General features: G+C 50.3%; 1 protein-coding gene and 1 long non-coding RNA gene across 6 annotated transcripts; one reads left to right on the top strand and one right to left on the bottom strand.

Moving 5' to 3' along the window:
* The first annotated feature begins 289 nt into the window (after positions 1-289).
* On the top strand, positions 290-17,661 carry SLC25A45 (solute carrier family 25 member 45). Of its 5 annotated transcripts, none has more exons than XM_074276519.1 (7): positions 290-1,997; positions 5,263-5,417; positions 6,563-6,606; positions 6,900-6,971; positions 7,659-7,844; positions 16,887-17,145; positions 17,333-17,661. In XM_074276519.1, exons 2-7 carry the CDS (start codon positions 5,381-5,383, stop codon positions 17,599-17,601), a joined length of 867 nt encoding a protein of 288 aa, XP_074132620.1. In that variant the 5' UTR covers positions 290-1,997; positions 5,263-5,380; the 3' UTR covers positions 17,602-17,661. The 5 variants fall into 5 exon arrangements, with proteins under 5 accessions (XP_074132620.1, XP_074132619.1, XP_074132618.1 ...); XM_074276518.1 differs by having other exon boundaries at positions 290-2,061; XM_074276517.1 differs by lacking the exons at positions 5,263-5,417; positions 6,563-6,606.
* Positions 6,902-10,278, bottom strand: LOC141547870 (uncharacterized). The gene is made up of 3 exons (XR_012483653.1): positions 10,003-10,278; positions 8,372-8,475; positions 6,902-7,450 (listed from the first exon to the last, which is right to left on the bottom strand). It is a non-coding gene; the product is annotated as an uncharacterized LOC141547870 (long non-coding RNA).
* Positions 17,662-18,056: the final 395 nt, after the last annotated feature.

The raw sequence follows: 18,056 nt of genomic DNA, 5'->3' as shown, positions 1-18,056 counted from the left end.
CCGTGTTCCCTAGTGGGAATCCCCGGCTTGCGGGTCAGAGGCTGCGGGTCTTGGGAGGGGGTCCAGGGCTAGGCGTGCTTGGGCCGCGCTGCCCACAGGGCAGATGTGACGTCATCCCGGAGAGAGGCAGCCCGCTGGCCGCTGCTAACCGTCCCGTGTCCCGGCGGGGGGGCGGCCAGGGGCCCCAGGAGCCACAACCGAGCACCCCCTAGAACTGCCCGAGCGGGGAGCTCGGAGGAGGAGCTGAGCTCGAGGATGGCACTCAGGGTCACGTGGGTGACCAGGTGGCCAGAGCGAGGCGCCCCCTGCGGGTCAGTCAGGGAGCGGCCCGGAGCCGCCCGGGAGCTAGGGTGAGCCTTGGGTTGAAATCACTGAAGAACTTAGACAAGCCAGTGGAGACAACTGGAGGGAACGCCCGCATCCCTGAGAGCCGTTATGCAGGGCTTGGGCAGGTGGCTCCTTAACTAGCCAGGTGACTGCTGGAGGCTCCTGACATATTGCAGACGGAGAATGAGCAGGGCCCCACTGGAGGAGAGAAAGGGCGTCTGGGCCTTTACCGAGGATGTTCTGGGGATGCAAATCATGAAACACCAAAATTTCCAAAGAATCAAATTACCGGTGGCCCCCAAGATGCGTGGCGAGAGAACCTCTACCCAGCCATATTCCACGTGACAGGCACGGGCAGTGACATCAGAGGCTTTCGGCCTGATGCAGAAAAGGAGGTAGACTGAGCAGGTATCAGAGGATGAGGGATGAGTAGTTAGTGCGGCGTGGACAGCCACGAGATGCCAAAAGACCTAGAGGAAGACTTCCAATGTGCTGGATAGATGTTCCAGGGGAGATTTATGAGAGGATATGGACAAGAATTACATAGGATTTGAAAAACAAAAACATGGACAAGAGCAAAGAAATAAGTCAAATGTGCTGAGTGGTTTTCAAAAGAATTGCATACCATTAACCAGCATATGAAAGACCTCCGAGACACTTATATTAAGAGAAAATCTGGGGTTAGAGTGTACAGTGGATACTCAGGAGGACCCGAGTTCAAATCTTCTCTCAGACACTTAACACATCCTGCCTGTGTGACCCTGGGCAAATCACTTAACCCCAGCCTCAGGGGGGAAAAAAAAAATTCAAGCTAAAGCAACCTGAAATTTCACTTCACACAGCTCAGGATAGGAAAGATGATCAGAGATGTTAGTAGTCAATGTTGAGGGGCTGTAGGAAGACAGGTACCCGCATACACTGCATTGGTATCATTATGGGAAATAATTCTTAATTGTGTGAGAAAAATAAGGAAACTAAATATCCTTTGACCTATTGTACACAGAAAGCATTTAATAAATGTTTACTGATTGAAACTTCTGAAAGAGTTCGGAGACAGTCCCCATGTGCACCAAGGTATTCAGAGAAATCTTTTTTTTGTGGTAGCAAAAAAAAAAAAAAAAAAAAAAAAAAACCAAGAAAGAAAGAGTGTCCACCGTTTGGGGGATTGTGAACAGGTAAGCCTATGTCATTTCATTTTTTTTTTTTTTTTTTTCTTTTCTGAGGCTGGGGTTAAGTGACTTGCCCAGGGTCACACAGCTAGGAAGTGTTAAGTGTCTGAGGCCAGATTTGAACTCGAGTCCTCCCGAATTCAGGGCTGGTGCTCTCTCCACTGCGCCCCCTAGCTGCCCCCCGCCTATATAATTTCTAATACTGCTCCTGCGTCCCACGTTCAATGGAAGAACATCTCTTAGCTGTAAAGAGCTTGGAATTGATTGTTCTAGTATTTTGATAGTCAAGAAAAAGGAATCTTGGAAATCTGGGGCAAGAGACAGAGCCGCTGCTGAATGGACTAGATGAACCTTCCTTTCACACTGGGAGTCATTCTCTGGCCTGGTCTCCCCGTGTCTGAGCACCGAGGAAATGCCTTAGGGTGGGGGGATTCTTGTCTCTATTCTTGGCTCCCAACCTCCATGAAAGATCTCGTGCAGACTCACCAAACAAGCCAGGCGGTAAGTGTATCTTCCGAGGCAGGATGAAGTCAGTTAACCCCAAGGGAAGCCAGGCTTGGGAAAGGTGAGAGGAGGCTGCAGCCCTTGGGAATAAAACTCTGGGGAGAACTTGGGAGAAGGGGAGTAGAAGGCTTGGAAGCGAGCCCATTCCTCTGCTGATGAATAGGAAAAGTAGGAGGCTTTGGGGAAAGGCCTAAGAAAGTAGTGTGTGTGCATCTATATGTCTGTCTCTCTATGGATATATGTATGTGTGCATTTCTATGTATGAATATGTTTATATATGGGGTTATGTGAATCTGTATACATATATGTGTGTATGTATATCTATTTCTATATGTGTGCATATTTACATATATGTTTCTATTATGTGGGTTTATGTGGATGTGTGCATATATGTGCACGTTTCTATAAATGTATACATATATATATCTTTCTATGTTTTTGTGCATGTGTGGATATAAGTGTGTATATTTCTATATGTAAAGGCGTGAGACTCTGGATAGGTGCACTGGAATCAGATAACCGAGCACTTAAGGCTAATTACCCATTGGACAATAATGCTTGGAAAATGGCCCTTCTCACTATTTTGTGCTGGCTCCATCTTGTGGTGAACCAGAGAATTGTGGGAGGGATTGGAGGTGGAGTAAGACTAGCCAGAGTCACTTTGGTGGAGGAGGAGGAGGAGGAGGGAGGTGGTGAGAGCTTGTGTCCGTCCCCTTCTCTTCTGCCCCTAAAGACCAAGAATAAAGACCAAGGACTTTTGCTTATCCTGACTCTAAGGCATCCAGGGAGCTAACCCAGACTTCACATCTACATATGTATATGTATAGCTTTCTATATGTTTTTGTGGCTACATATACATATGTATGTTTATACATCCATATATACATATGTTTATGTGGATGTGTGTACATATGTGTGTTTCTAAAGTAAATATATGTGTGTATATATAGCTTTCTATATGTTTTTCTATTTTTGTATATGTGTATGCATGTTTATGTGGACATATGTATATATGTGTATTTCTAGGTGTGATGTGTGTGTTTCTGACGTGGGCATGTATGTGTCTCTGCATATGTGTGCGTGTGTGCGTGTGATGGGAGAGACAGACGAGGATGGGCTGGAACACAGGATTTAAACTTGGGGGAACCCCCCCAGCCCATCCGGCTCCAGCGTTTGTGAATTTATTTGTATCCTGGGCTCCTCTGGCGGCTTGGTGTAGGCCGGGGGGAAGCCTTTCTCCAAACCATGTTTTTAAATGCATAAACTATACTCTATAGGATCACAGAGGAGATCTATTGTAGTTAAAGTGTTCAAATTATTTTTAAAACACATGTTCAGGGGTCTCAGGTCAAGAACCTCTGATCTAGTCCAATTCCTTCTCTCCTGCCCCCCCCCAGGCAGTTGGGGTTAAGTGACTTGCCCAGGGTCACACAGCTAGAAGTGTTAAGTGTCTGAGGCCAGATTTGAACTCAGGTCCTCCTGACTTCAGGGCTGGTGCTCCATCCACTGAGCCACCTAGCTGCCCCTAATTCCTTCATTTTGTAGATGAGCCAACAGGCCCAAAGAGACTAAACAGTTTACCCAAAGTCCCAGCCGGACGTGGCAGAGCCAGGATTTGAACCCTTGTCTTGTACTTTCTGCTCCAGAGCTTTGATCCCTCCCCAGTGTGACCTAGGTGCAGGGGATCTATGGAGTCTGTGGCCGATAATATTCCTATGTTTACTGAACTGCTGTGAGTGTTTCCCAGGTTAGCTCGTTTCAGGCTCATGATGCTCTGGGGGTTATTACGCTTCAGGTATTGTTCTTTGTGCCCCTTTTCATATCTCAGGAAACTAAGCTCAGGGTGGGATTTGACCAGGATCAGAGAGCCAGAATGTGGCCCCAGCTCTTCCGGATCTGTTGAGGCTTCCTTGTTCAGTTTCTGATCCATCCAGCTAGTCTTAAAGCTGATCAGGTCACTCTCCTATTCAAGAAGCTTCAGTAGCTCCCTCTTGCCTCATCCTTCTGACTGCCTCACCGGCGCAGGGTGTAGTCTCTTCCTGAGCTCTCCTTTCAGCCCTAATTGGCCTTTTTGCAACTTGAGAGGATTCTGCCCCTCCCATCTCCCTCCTAGAACCCTTCCCTTCCTCTGCAGCTCAGGTCCAGGGCATCTCCTCCAGGAAGCCTCCCTTGCTCCTGCTGGTTGCCAGAGCCCTCCCTGATGAAGTGACTAATCAGGTGGAACAAAGGGCAGGTGTACACCTGCACCGAGGAGGAACTCTCAAGAATGGCACCGGATGAAGTCACCTAGAAAGTGTCTGAGGGATGGGATGATCCGTGGCAGGGGGAGGGCTGCAGGCCATTAGAAAAAGACGGGGAAGACGAGGACAAAGCTCTTAGCCTTTCAGACCTCAGTTTCCCCATCTATGAAACTAAGGGGTTTGACCAAAGGGCCTTGGGTCCCTTCCAGCTTCAGAGCTTTAAAGGTGAGGGAACAGGCCCAGAAAGCGAGTGGTTGGCAGGGCTGCCTGTCAGCATCAGGGCTGATGCTCCTGGGGCCTGGAGGGTCATTAAAAGTTAAGTCTGGGGTTGGGGGGGGACACCCTTCCAGGGGAGGGAGGACCCGCAGACCTGCAGTGTACTTGGCCGTCTCCGGCCTCTCTGGGGCCTTCCTTGCTTTGGGTTGTGGCTGTGCAAAGGTTAGGCCACAGCCTCTGACCTCGCCCCTCCCAGGGCTTCCCTCCCCACACAAGATCTGGCGGCAGGCCCAAGGAAACGAAGGTGGAGTCACTGCATGTGGAGGAGAAGCTCCTGGGTACTCTGGAGGGGGACTGCCAGAGACTGGGCGCTCTGCCCCACTACTGCCTACAGGGAGCTGCCATTGCTACCTAGTGGCTCTCTGGCCAGTCCCCTCGAGGGGAGCGTCCACAAAGCCATTGATGATGGGAGGGAGAGTGATGGGGCAGCAGAGTTTCAGGAGGCAGAGGCCGGCCTCCACACTTATCTGGGTCAGGCTAGGCATGGAGTTAACTCCTTAAGGACTTCCCGGGCCAGGAGGCAGGACGTCCGGCTTGCCTATGAGGGGGAGAGCTTTCTGTCTTGGTGCTGAGAACCTGGAGCCCAGGAGGCTGCTGGGAAGCCTGGCCATCTCCCCGTCCCCGCCTCTGAGAACATTTCAGTTTCTGCCGCTTCTCTTCTTGCACTTTATCCAGGATCTGTCCCTCCCTCCCTCCAAGGTCTTTGGGCCTGGGCACTGAGCCATTTCTCACCCCCCTGCATCTAGGTTTAAACATTAGTGAGAAGCTATCAGCTCAGGCCGGGAGAGGAGCAGAGTTACCCTTGAGCCGACTTCTCCCCCTTTGCCAGAGCCCCCTGGTTCCTGGCTCTGTGTGCCTCGGACGATGCCTGTGGAAGAGTTTGTGGCTGGCTGGATCTCTGGTGAGAAGCTTTTTTTCTGGTGTGTCAGGGTAGCCTTCCGTCGGGCATCCTTCCGTGGAGTATGTGGGAAAGAGGGAGACAGACACACAGAAAGGAGACAGACAGAAAGAGAAATGGAGTTAGGAAGAGAGATTAAGAGAATGAGAGAGAAAGAGAAGAGAGAGAGAAGAGAGTGATAGGAAAAAGAGAAGAGACAGAGACAGAAAGAGAAAAAAGACAGATATTGGTGAGGGCTGCAACCAAGGCCAGAGCTTGTGTGACAAGCCGTGGCTAGGCCACGGTGCTATCTCAATTCCCCATTTCTGGACACATGAACCATTTGAGCCACTATTAGAGAAAGCTGCCCTGTCCTGCCTCTCTTGCCTTTCAGAGCGCCACGTGAGGATGGCCCACCTTTGGACAGGTGCCCCTTGAGTCAAACTGACCTTGGTCTGTCTGTCTGAGCCACAGCCGTGGGAACTGGAGGGAAAGGGGGCCTCTTTTCCGTTCCTGACCCACGCTCATCCTGGCTTGGATGGCCTCTCAGGCTGCCCTGTCCCTAGTAGCCCCCGGGGCTCAGGCTAGATGGATTCTAGGGGTGGGGAAGGGAGGCTGGAGCTTGGGCTCATGGCAGAGCCAGCCATCGAGCTGGGAACATCTTCCCTGAGTGCCCTGGCCCTCTCCCCACTTTCCCAGTAAAGCTCTTAGGGAATCTGTCCCCGGAAAACCTCCCCAGGGCCCAGAGTCAACAGCGCTTTCCAAATCTGTGCTTTTAGGGGTTGAGATGCACCCCTCGGATCTCCCTGCCTAAGAGAGCAGCGTCTGGCTGGGGCAGGAGGGTTGGTGGGAGGATAGTTGAGGTTGGAAAGCCGTGCCTTTTGCCCACAGGCCTCGCTTTTTTTCTGTCCTCTGAAATTCTTTCCGGATCCAGAATTGCATGAGGAAGCAATGCTAGCTGGGGGTGGGGGGAGGCTAGATGGCCTTCAGTCTGGGAGTCAGAGGCAGCCAGTGAGCACCCCGAATCTGGATCCTCCCTGGGCTGGAAAAGAGAAAGATGCCCTCTTGGATTCCTGGCAAGGAGGGAGCAGCAGCTTCTCCCCTCGAGGGGGGTGCTCTCTAGGCCCGGCCCGAGGCCCCGTGGCCTAGCTCTTTCTCCTTGTCTACAGGAATTGTGGGCTTGATGCTGGGACACCCCATAGACACAGTGAAGGTGAGAAAAGCCGTGGTCAACATCTGGAAGCAGGGGCTGAACATCTGGACCACTTGAGCTCGGGGCATGGATTCCCAAGCCATCCATGCAGCAAGAATCCTGCCTCCAAAGCAGCAGCTCTTGCCCCAGGACAGTTCCTGAGCTCGGGAGCACAAATCTCAATGGGGGCCCATTTATTGTGGGGGACAGCTGCAGGCTCCCCATTACAGCCCTTTGCCTTGGCCCCCCCACAGCAAGTTCCCCATCCTCCCTCCACCTCCCAGCGGTGATCCCAGCGTGTCCTCTGCCCCCAGGTTCGGCTGCAGACCCAGAACACGTATCGGGGCATCATGGACTGTGTGATCAAGACGTACCGCCGGGAGTCAGTAAGAAGCCCTGATTCATCTGAGGAGGGGGCAGCTTGGGCAGGAGCAGGTCTCATCTCCCCCTCCCTCCCCCAAGCAGGCTCCATTACACCCAGGCAGGGATAGGAGGAGGTGGGGGGGGGGGCAGGTGCCGCAGGCGAAGCACTCGAGAGGCAGCGCCTCTGTTGGGCAGCTCAGAAACGGGCTCCTGTCTCGGCTTTGCCTCCGTCTGGTGTCTGGGGCCGAGTTTTACTAGAAGGGTCCTTAGAGGCCATTTGATTTTACAAATGAAGAAACTGAGGCTCACAGAGCTCAAAGCATGTTGTGTAGGGGCATCCAGGGGGTGAGTGAGACCCGGGTCCAGGTCCCTCCTCCATTCTTCTCCATCACTGGGCCCTAGGTTGCTCCCTTCCAGAATGAGGGACAGGTGGCTCAGGGGTTACTGGGTGACATTCTGTGACTGTTGTAGGACTTCAGGATTTCTCCTGGCCTCCGAGTCCCTGTGGGCAAAGAGAGGTTCCATTCAAGTAGAACCAACCTTTGCGGGGAAGGGGCTACTTGGGTCGGGGTTTTGGTACCCAGCCCCTTGTCCAGAGTCCGAATGCTTGTGGGAAGAAGGGAATGAATGATGGGGGCAGAGTGTGGCCCCTGTGAGCCTCCCGCCAGGGCCCCCCTCCAGCCCTGGCCTGGCCCTCTCTCTGCCTGCAGGTTCTGGGCTTCTTTAAGGGGATGAGCTTCCCTATTGGCAGCGTGGCCGTGGTCAACTCTGTGCTCTTTGGAACCTACAGCAACTCTCTGCTCCTGCTCAGCTCCACCTCCCCCCAGGACCGGAAGGCCCAGCCCCCCAACTATGGTCACGTCTTTGTGTCTGGCAGCATCGCCGGGTTTGTGCAGGTAAGCGGGGACCCCCATTCTGGCCCACCAGGGAGGACTGGACTTCCCCTGCCCCCAGGCGGCCACGTCTCATGGCTGGGCCTTCTTCAGGCTAGGGCCTAGGCCTGGGGATGATTCTTGCCCTACCCGTGCTGCATCCCCACGGGCATCAGAAGAGGGGAGCTCCTCCTCAGGGCTGCTTCTCGGGCAGATAAAGCCACCTTTCTCAGTGGAAGGCAGCCTGAGCCCCCCCAACATCCTCTTACAGAAGACCCCAAAGCCTTCCACTGAACGTGGAAATGTCCCAGCTTCTAGTGGCTGTCGGCCCCTTGGAGTCCCCTTCAAATTGAAGGCCTCCATAGGCCTGGGGTCTGAATGCGGTAGGGGTGAGGAGCGCCCCAGGGGGGGGTCAGAGAGTGGGAAGGGATGCCCTGATGGAATGGGGCAGAGAGGGAAGTGAGGAGACCAAAGCCAGTCTTCCACATCCTGGCAGTCTGATGTCCCCGGGGTAGGACCGCCTGACTCCTGCGAGTGCGCTCTGGACTCACGGTTCTGGAGTAGTGGGAGCTGCGAGGGGTCTTGGGATCAGAGGCCTCCCCTCGGGGCGATTCTAGGCTGGTGCCCTGATCTCCCTGGGCCTCAGTTTCCTAATCTGTAGAATGAAAGAGTTGTGAGATTACTTTGAGCTCCTGTCCAGCTCTGGGAGTAACTCCCACTGTTCTCACACTTCCTCCCATCATCCTCCTCTCACCTCTACTCACGAGTGTCCTTTGGGTACTACTTGGAGCCTCTTCTCTCCCTTCACATGCTCTTCCTGGTGACCTCATGCCTCCCCCCCAATCAGTTCTCTCTGGAGTCAGCCCCCCACTCCTGATGGACATCTCCTAGGGGGTGACCCTTTGCCATCTCATGGGTCCATCTTCAACAAATTGCCCTTTCCCCAAATTTCCCTGCCATCCTTCCAGTCAGGGGGTTTGCTACCCCAGGGTGCTGGGTGACTCTCCCTTCTCCCGCGCTGTCTCCTTGGCTGCCAGGTATTCCTGCCCTGGACAGCGGCTGCCGGCCCCCACTCGGCTCCCCTCCTTGTGCTCCATTCTCTCCAATCCTTCTTCCATCTAGTTGCTGATATGCTCTTCCTAAAGCCTGGACCTGCCCAGCTCTGTCTTCGGCTTCTTCTTGCTCCTTTGATAAAATGTAAACTGCTCAATCAACCAGTCAACATTTATTGGGCACCTGCTGTATGCCAGGCACTGTGCTAAGCTCTGGGGGTACAAATATAGTCTCTACCCACAAAGAGCTTCCAATCTAATGGTCAGCTTTAAAAGCTCATTCTCAGCATGGCTTAATGCGCATTTTAGGGTTAGCTCTCTTACTCATCTCCCTCCCATGCACTCTGTTCCAGCCGAACTGTGCTCCCTGGCCTTGGGCATGCATCTGTGCACCTCCAGGCCCAGAATGCACCCTTGGGTATCCCCTCCGCCCCCTGGCAGCCACCAGATCCCTCAGGTGCTGGTGTTTGCTCTCCCCCCAAATCATCTTGTACCCACTTATTTATGTGTAGGTTGTACTCCCAAAGAGAGCGGGAGGTCCTGGCAGGGAGGGACCCATTTTTCCATTCTTGCCTTTGTACCCTCAGCACTTAGCCCAGCCCCTGGCACCCAGTAAGTGCCTAATAAATGTATCTTTAAAAAGCTGAATTGTCAAATTGAACCTTAAAGAACCGTGCAGTCTAAAACTCTATATAGCCCACTCTAAACTAACTTCTAGACTAAGGACCCTTCCTCCTCCACCACTGATAGCCACCCAGCCAGCACCAGGCCCAAGGCGTTGTTGAATGCTACCCTGACCTGTTCCTTCTCCTTGCCCTACTCCCATAACCTCCTGGCTCTGCTGACAGCCTGATTTATTAATGAACACTTAGTTCCACAGATCTCAGGGATGAAAGGTGGTGCCATATTAATCATTAAGTAACTTAGGTAACCTTGCCTTGGTCTTTGTGCTTAATCTTTGTCTCATGAGCCTTTGGGGATGGGGTGGTGGGGAGCCGAGTTCTATGAGGGAGCTCTTTGGGGGCAAAAGAACACCAGTCCATCATCAACAAATGTTTATTAAGGAGCCACCGTGTTCAGCGAGGTGATGCCGTGGACAGAGCCCTGGGTCTGGAGTCAGGAAGACTTACCTTTGTGAGTTCCAGTGTGGCCTTTGGCACTTCTAGCTTTGTGAATCTGGAAAGTCATTTCTCTGTCTCAGTTTCCTCATCTGGCAAATAAGCTGGAGAAGAAACTGCAATGTAGTGTCTTTGCCAAGAAAACCTCAGAGAGGGTCACAGGGAGTCAGATGCAACCAAACAGCAACAACATGTGCTACGAGCAGCTCCCAAGTCCTACGCCACGCTGAGTAGTCACTAAGTTCTTCCCATTGGTAGAGCATGTTGGGTAAGGGATCAGAGCGGAAGAGCCGGCATTTAGATAGGTAGCACTTGGAGATTTAGAAAATGCTTTTTCCATACCAGGACAGTGAGTATTATTGTATCCATTTGACAAATTATAAAATTGGGGTTCAGGGAACCAGCAATATATTTGAACCCGTCTGCCTTCCCTATCCATGGTCTCCTCTAGCTCAATCCCCAGGGACCCTTTAGCAAATCTCTATTTTGCACCACATTTCTCATTCCTAATGAGGATCACAGTCCACAAAGGGTTGGGCTGTTTGCTGAAGTTAATGATTAATGCTCCCCAAATGATTCAAGTTTTTCTTCATTCCTAGTCTGTCTGGGGGTACACACCCTTAGTCTCCCCAAAGCCTCTGAACTGGAATTCTCCAAAACAAGGCTGATTTCCTGGATCTGGGGTCTGACATCCATTGTAGTAATCCAGGTGGATGAGGGGATGAGGGCCTGCATGGGGGTGTGGGCAGTGTAAGAAATAAGGAGGGGTCCTAAAGGTGCTGCAAAGATAACATAGACAATCTTTGATAACAGCTTGGATGTGGGAGGGGGTGGTGGTGGTGAGAGAGTCTAGGATGATCACTGTTTGTAAGCCTAAGAACTGGAAAGAAGGTGGAGTCCTCTGCAGTAATAGGAATGGTAGGTGGGGGAGAAGCTGGGTGACACAGTAGAAAGAGGCCTGGGCCTGGAGTCAGGAACACTCATGTTCCAGAGTTCAAATCCGGCCTCAGATACTTAGCTGGGTGACTGTGGGCATCTCACTCAATCCTGTTTGCCTCAGTTTTCTCATTTGTTAAATGAACTGGAAAAGGAAATGGCAACCCCTCCAATGTCTCTGCTACAAAAATCCAGATAAGGTCATGAAGAGTTTGACATGACCAAATGACAACAGGGGGCAATTGGTGGATTTTTTTCAATGACAATTTTTCCCTCTGGTTCTAAGACATTAGGGTAATTTTCCTTGATGATTTCTTGAATTATGCTGTATAGGCTTTCATGATCATGGCTTTCAGATAGTCTGATAATTCTTAGATTATATCTCCTGGATCTATTTTTCAGGTTAGTTGTTTTTCCAGTGAGGCATTTTACATTTTCTTCTATTTTTTCATTTTTAAAAATTTTGTTGACTGATTCTTGATACCTCACTGAGTCATTCATTTCCATTTATCCAATTCTAATTTTTAGAAAATTATTTCCTTCAGTTAGCATTTGTACCTTGTTTTCCATTTGGCCAGTTGAACTTTTAAAGGAGTTGTTTTGTTCTGTGAATTTTTTTTTCCCATTTCACCAACTCTTATTTTTTAAGGAGTTGTTTTCTTTTCCCACTTCACCAGTTTTATTTTTTAAGAGGTTGTTTTTCAATTTTTCCAATTTTATTTTTTAAGGAGTTGTTTTATAGGGGGCAGCTAGGTGGTGCAGTGGATAGAGCACCATCCTTGAATTCAGGAGGACCCAAGTTCAAATCTGGTCTCAGATACTTAACACTTCCTAGCTGTGTGACCCTGGGCAAGTCACTTAACCCCAGCCTCAGTTTAAAAAAAAAAAAAAAAGTTATTTTCTTTAGTCAATTTCTGTGCTTCCTTTTCCAAGCTGTTGGCTTTTCCTCCCAAACTTACATAATTCTCCTACATAAATCTCATTTCTTTGAACCATTGGTCTTCTTTTTCTCTTTTAAGATCCTTTTTAGCTCTTCCAAGAGAGTCTTTTGAGCTTGAGACCAGCTACTGTCTTGCTTTGGGCTTCACCATTTTGTCATTGCTGTCCTCTTCTGGGTTTGTGTTCTGATCTTCACTATCTCCATAGTATCTTTCTAGCTCGTTTTACAAAGTCGAGCTCTGCTTCTAGGGCACATGGGAGATTGTCCCAAGCTACTTTTGCAGAGGGACAGGGGCCTCTCACCGACTCGGCTAGGGTTTTCCCACTGGGTTTGGTCAAGTCCTGCCTGTTGTACCAGGGTTTTGGGGCTCACAATTTGCCTTTTGTGGTTGCATTGGAGGTTTCATGGCTGACCTGCTGATTCACTGTTCTTCTGAACCAGGGCAGACTAGCCAATGCTGCTGTACTTTGCCTACAAGCCTTCTGTTAGATTCCAAGTGCAGGGTCTCCCCATGCCAGGTCTCTCAGAGGAGTGTCTCGGTCACGTCCTCCTCTACCTGGTTCAGACCAATCTTTCTTGAAGTCCTTGCAAGCTATCTTAAGCTGGAAAATGTTTGTGGGTTCTTTCACTCCAACATCCATTCAGAGGTGTTGCTTCTGAGGGAAGCTGGGGAGAGCTCAGGCAATGGTCCTGTCTACTCTTTGCCATCTTGGGTCTCCCACCCCGATCTGGGATCTAATCCTGACCCTGTCAGTGACTTACCTGTGTGACCTTGGGGCGTGGTTTTTCACCCCCAAAGTGAAGATGTGTCTCAATGCCTTCTAGCTCCAGGCCTGCCCAGTGTTCTAGGCTCTAAGTATAGGCTGGCTCCTTAGCAAAGAAATCACAGAGGCTCCGAGGTGCCCCTTCCTGCTCGGCTCTATTCTCTGTTCTCCAGTCCCAGGGAACGAAGTGTTCCCCAAGAAAAATAGAAGGGCTTGGGCATGAAAACAAAGCTTGGTGCTAAAGGAGGGCCTGGCTCTCAGGGGAGCTGGCTGCTTGGCTGGGGTTGCAGAGTTCTTTTAGTCACAGGTGACTGTGACTCCCTCTGGGCTTTTCTTGGCAGAGATCCTGGAGGACCTTGCCATTGCTTCTTCAGCCCATTTGACAGATGAAGAAATGGAGACAGACAGTGGGGAGTGACCTGCCCAGAGTCACACAGCTAGTGGGTATCTGAGGCTGGATTTGAATTCAGCGCTTCCTGACTCTCCACTACAGCTTCCCCCGTTTGCCAAGGATATGTGGGTAGTGTTGGGGCACATTAGGTGGGGAGGGCCCGATGAAGAGGACAGCAGCGGTGCAAGATGATCTACCAATAATCAGGTCTAATGTTTGCCTGTCGCTCCCTGGTTGAGGAGAACTGGGCTGCTAAAGTTTTTGCAAAAATCAGTTCCCCCCTGCAAGGAGCCTCAGTCACATGGGCCATCCTTGGCTAAACCTCCAGCCCAGCCCTTCTCTTGACCCCAGGATCAGCTTGGGTCTACACTTAGAAGCTCTCCCCCACCCCTCACATCACTTTTAACTGCTTCTCTTTAGGACTTTGTTCTTTTTCACCAACCTGGGCTGGACCAGACTGTCCTGGGGCGTCCCTGAGGTTTCAGTAGAAAAACCCTTTGGGTGTTAAGGAAACAGCAAGTCAAAGGCCCCAAACACAGTTTTGTGCAACAATGAATGAGCCTCGATGGCAATATAGGAACCATCCATTTGTGTCCTGACAGCGAGAGGGTCCCACGTGAGGCGACCCTCTGCAAAACTTCCCTTGTTACATCAGGGAAGCTTTATTATTACTTATAGAGTGGCTGGGACCTAAGCCTCCTCCCCCCACAGCCTAATCAAGGCCTCAAGCCCTTGTATCTGTTCCAGAACCCCACTTTTCTCCAGTAGGAGGACAGTTCAGCAGCCATCCAGTGCAAGCCAGGAGTGTGCTGGAGCATCCTGGACAAGTGGGCCACAGTCTCTGCTTCCAAGCCCTCAGGGAGCGGGGACCCTGCCCATCTCAATTCACCTCTTCAGTGTCACCCCCAAAGCTCTTGATTCTGTTCCCTGTGCCAATCAGAATAAGTCTAATCTGTCAGAGAGCTGGCAGCCCTTTAAATATGTGAAGGCAGATACTGTGCCATGCTTTAGGCTCTGTCCAGTGCTTTCTGATCCAGGCTATAAATGTGCCCAGTTCCATTGGCCGACTGGTGCCAGAGGCTCAGGATTTCTTTGGAAATCCTGGTATCTCTGTCCCTAACTCCTCACTATCTCCTCCCATACCTAGCATTGTGCTGCTGCTGAGACCTGTTGAATATTTCTGTCCCCTTCTATCCATTCTCTGTTCGCTCAAATGATTTCCTAAAACATGAGTCCATGTCACCCTCTACTCAGTAAACTTCAGTGACTCCCTATTGCCTCCAGGACCAAATACAAAATGTTCTCCTTGGCATTCACCTGCCTCTTCCTCCTTTCCATTATTCTTACCCCAACCTGAACTCTTCCATTCAGTGATACCATCCTCCAGCTGTCCCACGGACATGACCCTCTATTTCCCAACTTTGGGCATCTTCTCTGGCTGCATCCTTGTCTGGAATGCTCTTTCTCCTCATCTCTGTCTGCTGACTATCCTTGAAGACCCATAAGAAGCTTTTCTCAACACTTAATTCTAGTATCTTTCTGTTGATTATTTTCTACTTATCTTGTATAAAGCTTGTTTGTATGTATTTACTTGTGTATTATCTCTTTTCTATTTGTGAACTCCTTGTGAGCAGGGCCTGTGTCTTGTCTCTTTTTGTACTCCCACTGGCACATAAGAGGCCCTTAATAAATATTGCTTGCTCCCCATTTGGACACTTTCCAGCTTGCTGATAGCCCATGGTGTTCAGAGGTAACTCTGGTTCTCCAGGTAGGAGAAAGACAGAGCACTGTGGGACACCTCCCCTCCCTTTCTCTGTCCTTCCGCATACAGCTCAGTAGCTTTCTGACATTGAGGTTGCTGTCTGCTAAAACCCCAATATCTATTTCAGACAAACTGCTGTCTAATCAGGAAGCTTACCCCGCTCGTACTAGTGTGGTTGATTTTTTTGTATGTCTAAGTGGAAGACATTTTGTGTCTGTTGAATAAAACTTTAGCCTGTCAATATTGCTGATTCTGTTATCAAGGGTATCTTCTGCCCATCAATGCCCTCTGTGACTTACGTAGTTCACTGACATCGATCCATTAAGGATTTCTCTCTACTCATTCCACTAATTCTCAATTCATCAAATTGTGTTATTAAGAACCTATATCACCTTCATCTTTTCCCCAAAGATATTTTAACTTTATCAAATGCTCTGCTAAAATCAAGATATCGAGCTGCCACAATAAAGGAAATGTGGTCAATCTGGTGTGACTTGCCTTGAGGAAGCTAACCTGGTTCTGTATAAACAGTTTCCTTTTCTCAATGTCTGCCAGCCATCTCTTGAATGATTTGGCTGGAGTTTCCCCAGGAATTAAAAGTCGATGCACTTACCTAAAGCTCCCTTATTCCCTTCTTTGAACACTGGGACATTGATCCTTCTTCCATCTTGACTTCTCCCGTTTTCCATGGCCCTTCACACCTCATCGATGGAGCTGGCAATCCCATCTGCCCCTTCCCTTAGGATCCAAAGATAGATCATTCATGTGGATTTACCAGGGGCTTCCAAGTGCTCTCTGCCTAGTTCTTATCTCATATCCACTCTTGGTTAGCCATTTTTGTTCTGACATTTGGAGCACAAAGGACATTCTCCTTGGCAGAGATAGGAGCAGCGTTTTCGTTCCTTGTTTAGCGTCCCATCTGCACAGCTCCTCTCACATCCCATCCTTTTTTTGGCGTCCCTAGCTTCCCTCGCACCCCAGCTGCTTCCAAGCTTTAGTGTCTTTGAAACTAAAGTTACAGGACCATTTGGAACTTATCATCTTCTGACTTTGCTTCTACTAGGCCACTTGGTGGCGTAGTGAGTGACAGTCCTGTGCCCCCTAGCAACCAGCAGAAAAACAAGTGGAGTTCAAATCCCTTTCAGACCCTTACTCGCTGTGTGGTGGGCCAAGATTTAGTTTATTCATCTGTAAAATGATCTACTAATAGCACTTACCTCACAGGCTTTCTGTGAAGGTTAAATGAGATGTGGACAGTACTTTGTAAATCTTAAAGCGAATTGTAAATGCTAGTTATTATGTATATGTTTTTTTAAATCTTGCCTTCCTCAAACCTAAAGGTTTTGCATGCGCCTGGGCTTCCTTTTCTTTATCACAAACTCTAGGAGGGAGTAGTCACTTCCCATCAAGATTCCTGCCATTTCCAACCTATTAACCACTTCCTCCCTGTTAGTGAGAATCAGGTTGAATATGTGTTTTCACCTTGGTGGCCCCTTTTTGAAGGATGAAATGATCATTAAGGCAAATCAGGAAGTTTAGTTGTCCCGTTTTGGTCAGAAAGTGCCCCATCACTGTTCCCTCACTTTGGTGTCAGGCTGGTGAGATTCCCATACTCTAATCTCAATATGCCAGCGTACCAGCTCCCACAATCTTTTCTCTAATCCAGCCTCTTACCGAAGGTTTCTAGTACCACTATTTGCCAAGCCTTTCGCTTGCTGGCCACACTCAAGAGGTGTGGAACTCAGAGGTGCAATGGGGGCTGCCGACGAGCCAAAGTCTTGAGACTTTGGGAGTCACGGCCAGGAGGGATGTCACTGGGAGCCTTTGGGATGGAGCTGATTGCACAAAGCTAAATGAGGCTAAGTGTCAGGGGTTTGATACCTGAGGGCTTCAAGTACGAAGAACCCTAGACTCGGGCTCAGAAGACTCATCATTGTTCAGTTGTGTTACCTTAGGAGAAGTCACTTACTTTGGCTGTTACCTTCCTGCTCTCTCTTCCTGGTCTCCCTTGTATGCTTCACTAAAGTGGGAGAGAGTGGTTCTCTCAGCAGACTGCTCTTACCTGGTATCCCCTCCCGACTGGTTTCCTTTGCTTCCCTGTAGGCTTACTGTTTGGCTCCTTTTGACCTCATCAAAGTTCGACTGCAGAACCAGACAGAGCCCCGAGCTCGGCCAGGAGTAGCCCCTCCTCAGTACAGGGGTCCCCTGCACTGTGCCAGGACCATCATCCGGGAGGAGGGCCCTCGGGGTTTATTTCGGGGAGCCTGGGCTCTGGTGCTAAGGGATACTCCTACTCTGGGCCTCTATTTCCTCACTTATGAAGGGCTCAGTCGGTGGCTTACTTCAGACAGTAAGGAACCTGGTGAGTAAAGGCTCTGTAGGAAGGGGGGAGGAGTCGAACGCTCATTTTTACAACCTGGCTGGAGGATGGGGGTAGGGATGGCCACGGCTTTCATGATGGGATGGGAAGGTTGGATGCGCTCACTCTAAGGTGCACGAGTACAGAAGAGGAAATCCTCAGGTGATCATTCTCCATTTCTGAATTGCAGGCTCGGCTACAATGCTGGTGGCTGGGGGCTTTGCAGGAATAATGTCCTGGACCACAGCCACTCCTCTGGACGTGGTTAAGTCACGGATGCAAATGGATGGGCTTAAGCGGCGAAAGTACCGGGGGCTGCTGGATTGCGTGATAAGCAGCGCCAGGCAAGAAGGGCCCGGTGTCTTCTTCCGGGGACTGACCCTCAACAGTGCCCGGGCCTTTCCGGTCAATGCTGTGACCTTCTTCAGCTATGAGCATCTCCTCCGGGTCCTGAGCTGAGTCTTCTGGGTGGTGTCGGCTGAGATGGAGGGGAGCACAAACATAAAAGACAACAGACTGCTCTGTGCCTCAGTTTCCTTGTCTGTACAGTGGGGGGTGGGGGTGGCTGGCATGGCTCTTCAGGGTCTTCCAAGCTCTTGAGGATCCTGAGAAAAGGAGCTGATTGGGGAAATATATATGCTTCCTTGGGTCTGGCCATCAGCTCGCATCCCAGTCCCTCCTCTAGGACTTAAGAGAATATTGTCAGAAGTTGCCATGTGTGGCTTACAAACTCCTGCTACTGCAGCCAGCCAGGAGGCAGGCCTGAGCTCAGGGGACGAGGCGGCCTGCCCCTGGATTCCCACCTTGCTAGCCTGGTAGGAGCTGCTATAGCTGATGTGCCACTGTCGAGAACCCAAGGCCTCCATTACCCCCTAATCCGAGGAAGAACCACGTGCCTATAAGAAAACTCAACA

The sequence above is a fragment of the Sminthopsis crassicaudata genome, chromosome 6, assembly GCF_048593235.1.
Source record: "Sminthopsis crassicaudata isolate SCR6 chromosome 6, ASM4859323v1, whole genome shotgun sequence".
Classification (NCBI taxonomy): Eukaryota; Metazoa; Chordata; class Mammalia; order Dasyuromorphia; family Dasyuridae; genus Sminthopsis; species Sminthopsis crassicaudata.
Note: the sequence above shows the minus strand (reverse complement) of the source record. Positions and strands in the feature narration are given on the sequence as shown.

Bases quoted from the DNA above. Each gene is read 5' to 3' on its own strand.
- SLC25A45 (XM_074276517.1), top strand. From the start codon at position 1,842: ATGAACCTTCCTTTCACACTGGGAGTCATTCTCTGGCCTGGTCTCCCC. The intron at 6,972-7,658 runs GTAAGAAGCCCT...CTCTGCCTGCAG, and splicing joins AGACGTACCGCCGGGAGTCA to GTTCTGGGCTTCTTTAAGGG. The intron at 17,146-17,332 runs GTGAGTAAAGGC...TCTGAATTGCAG, and splicing joins TTCAGACAGTAAGGAACCTG to GCTCGGCTACAATGCTGGTG.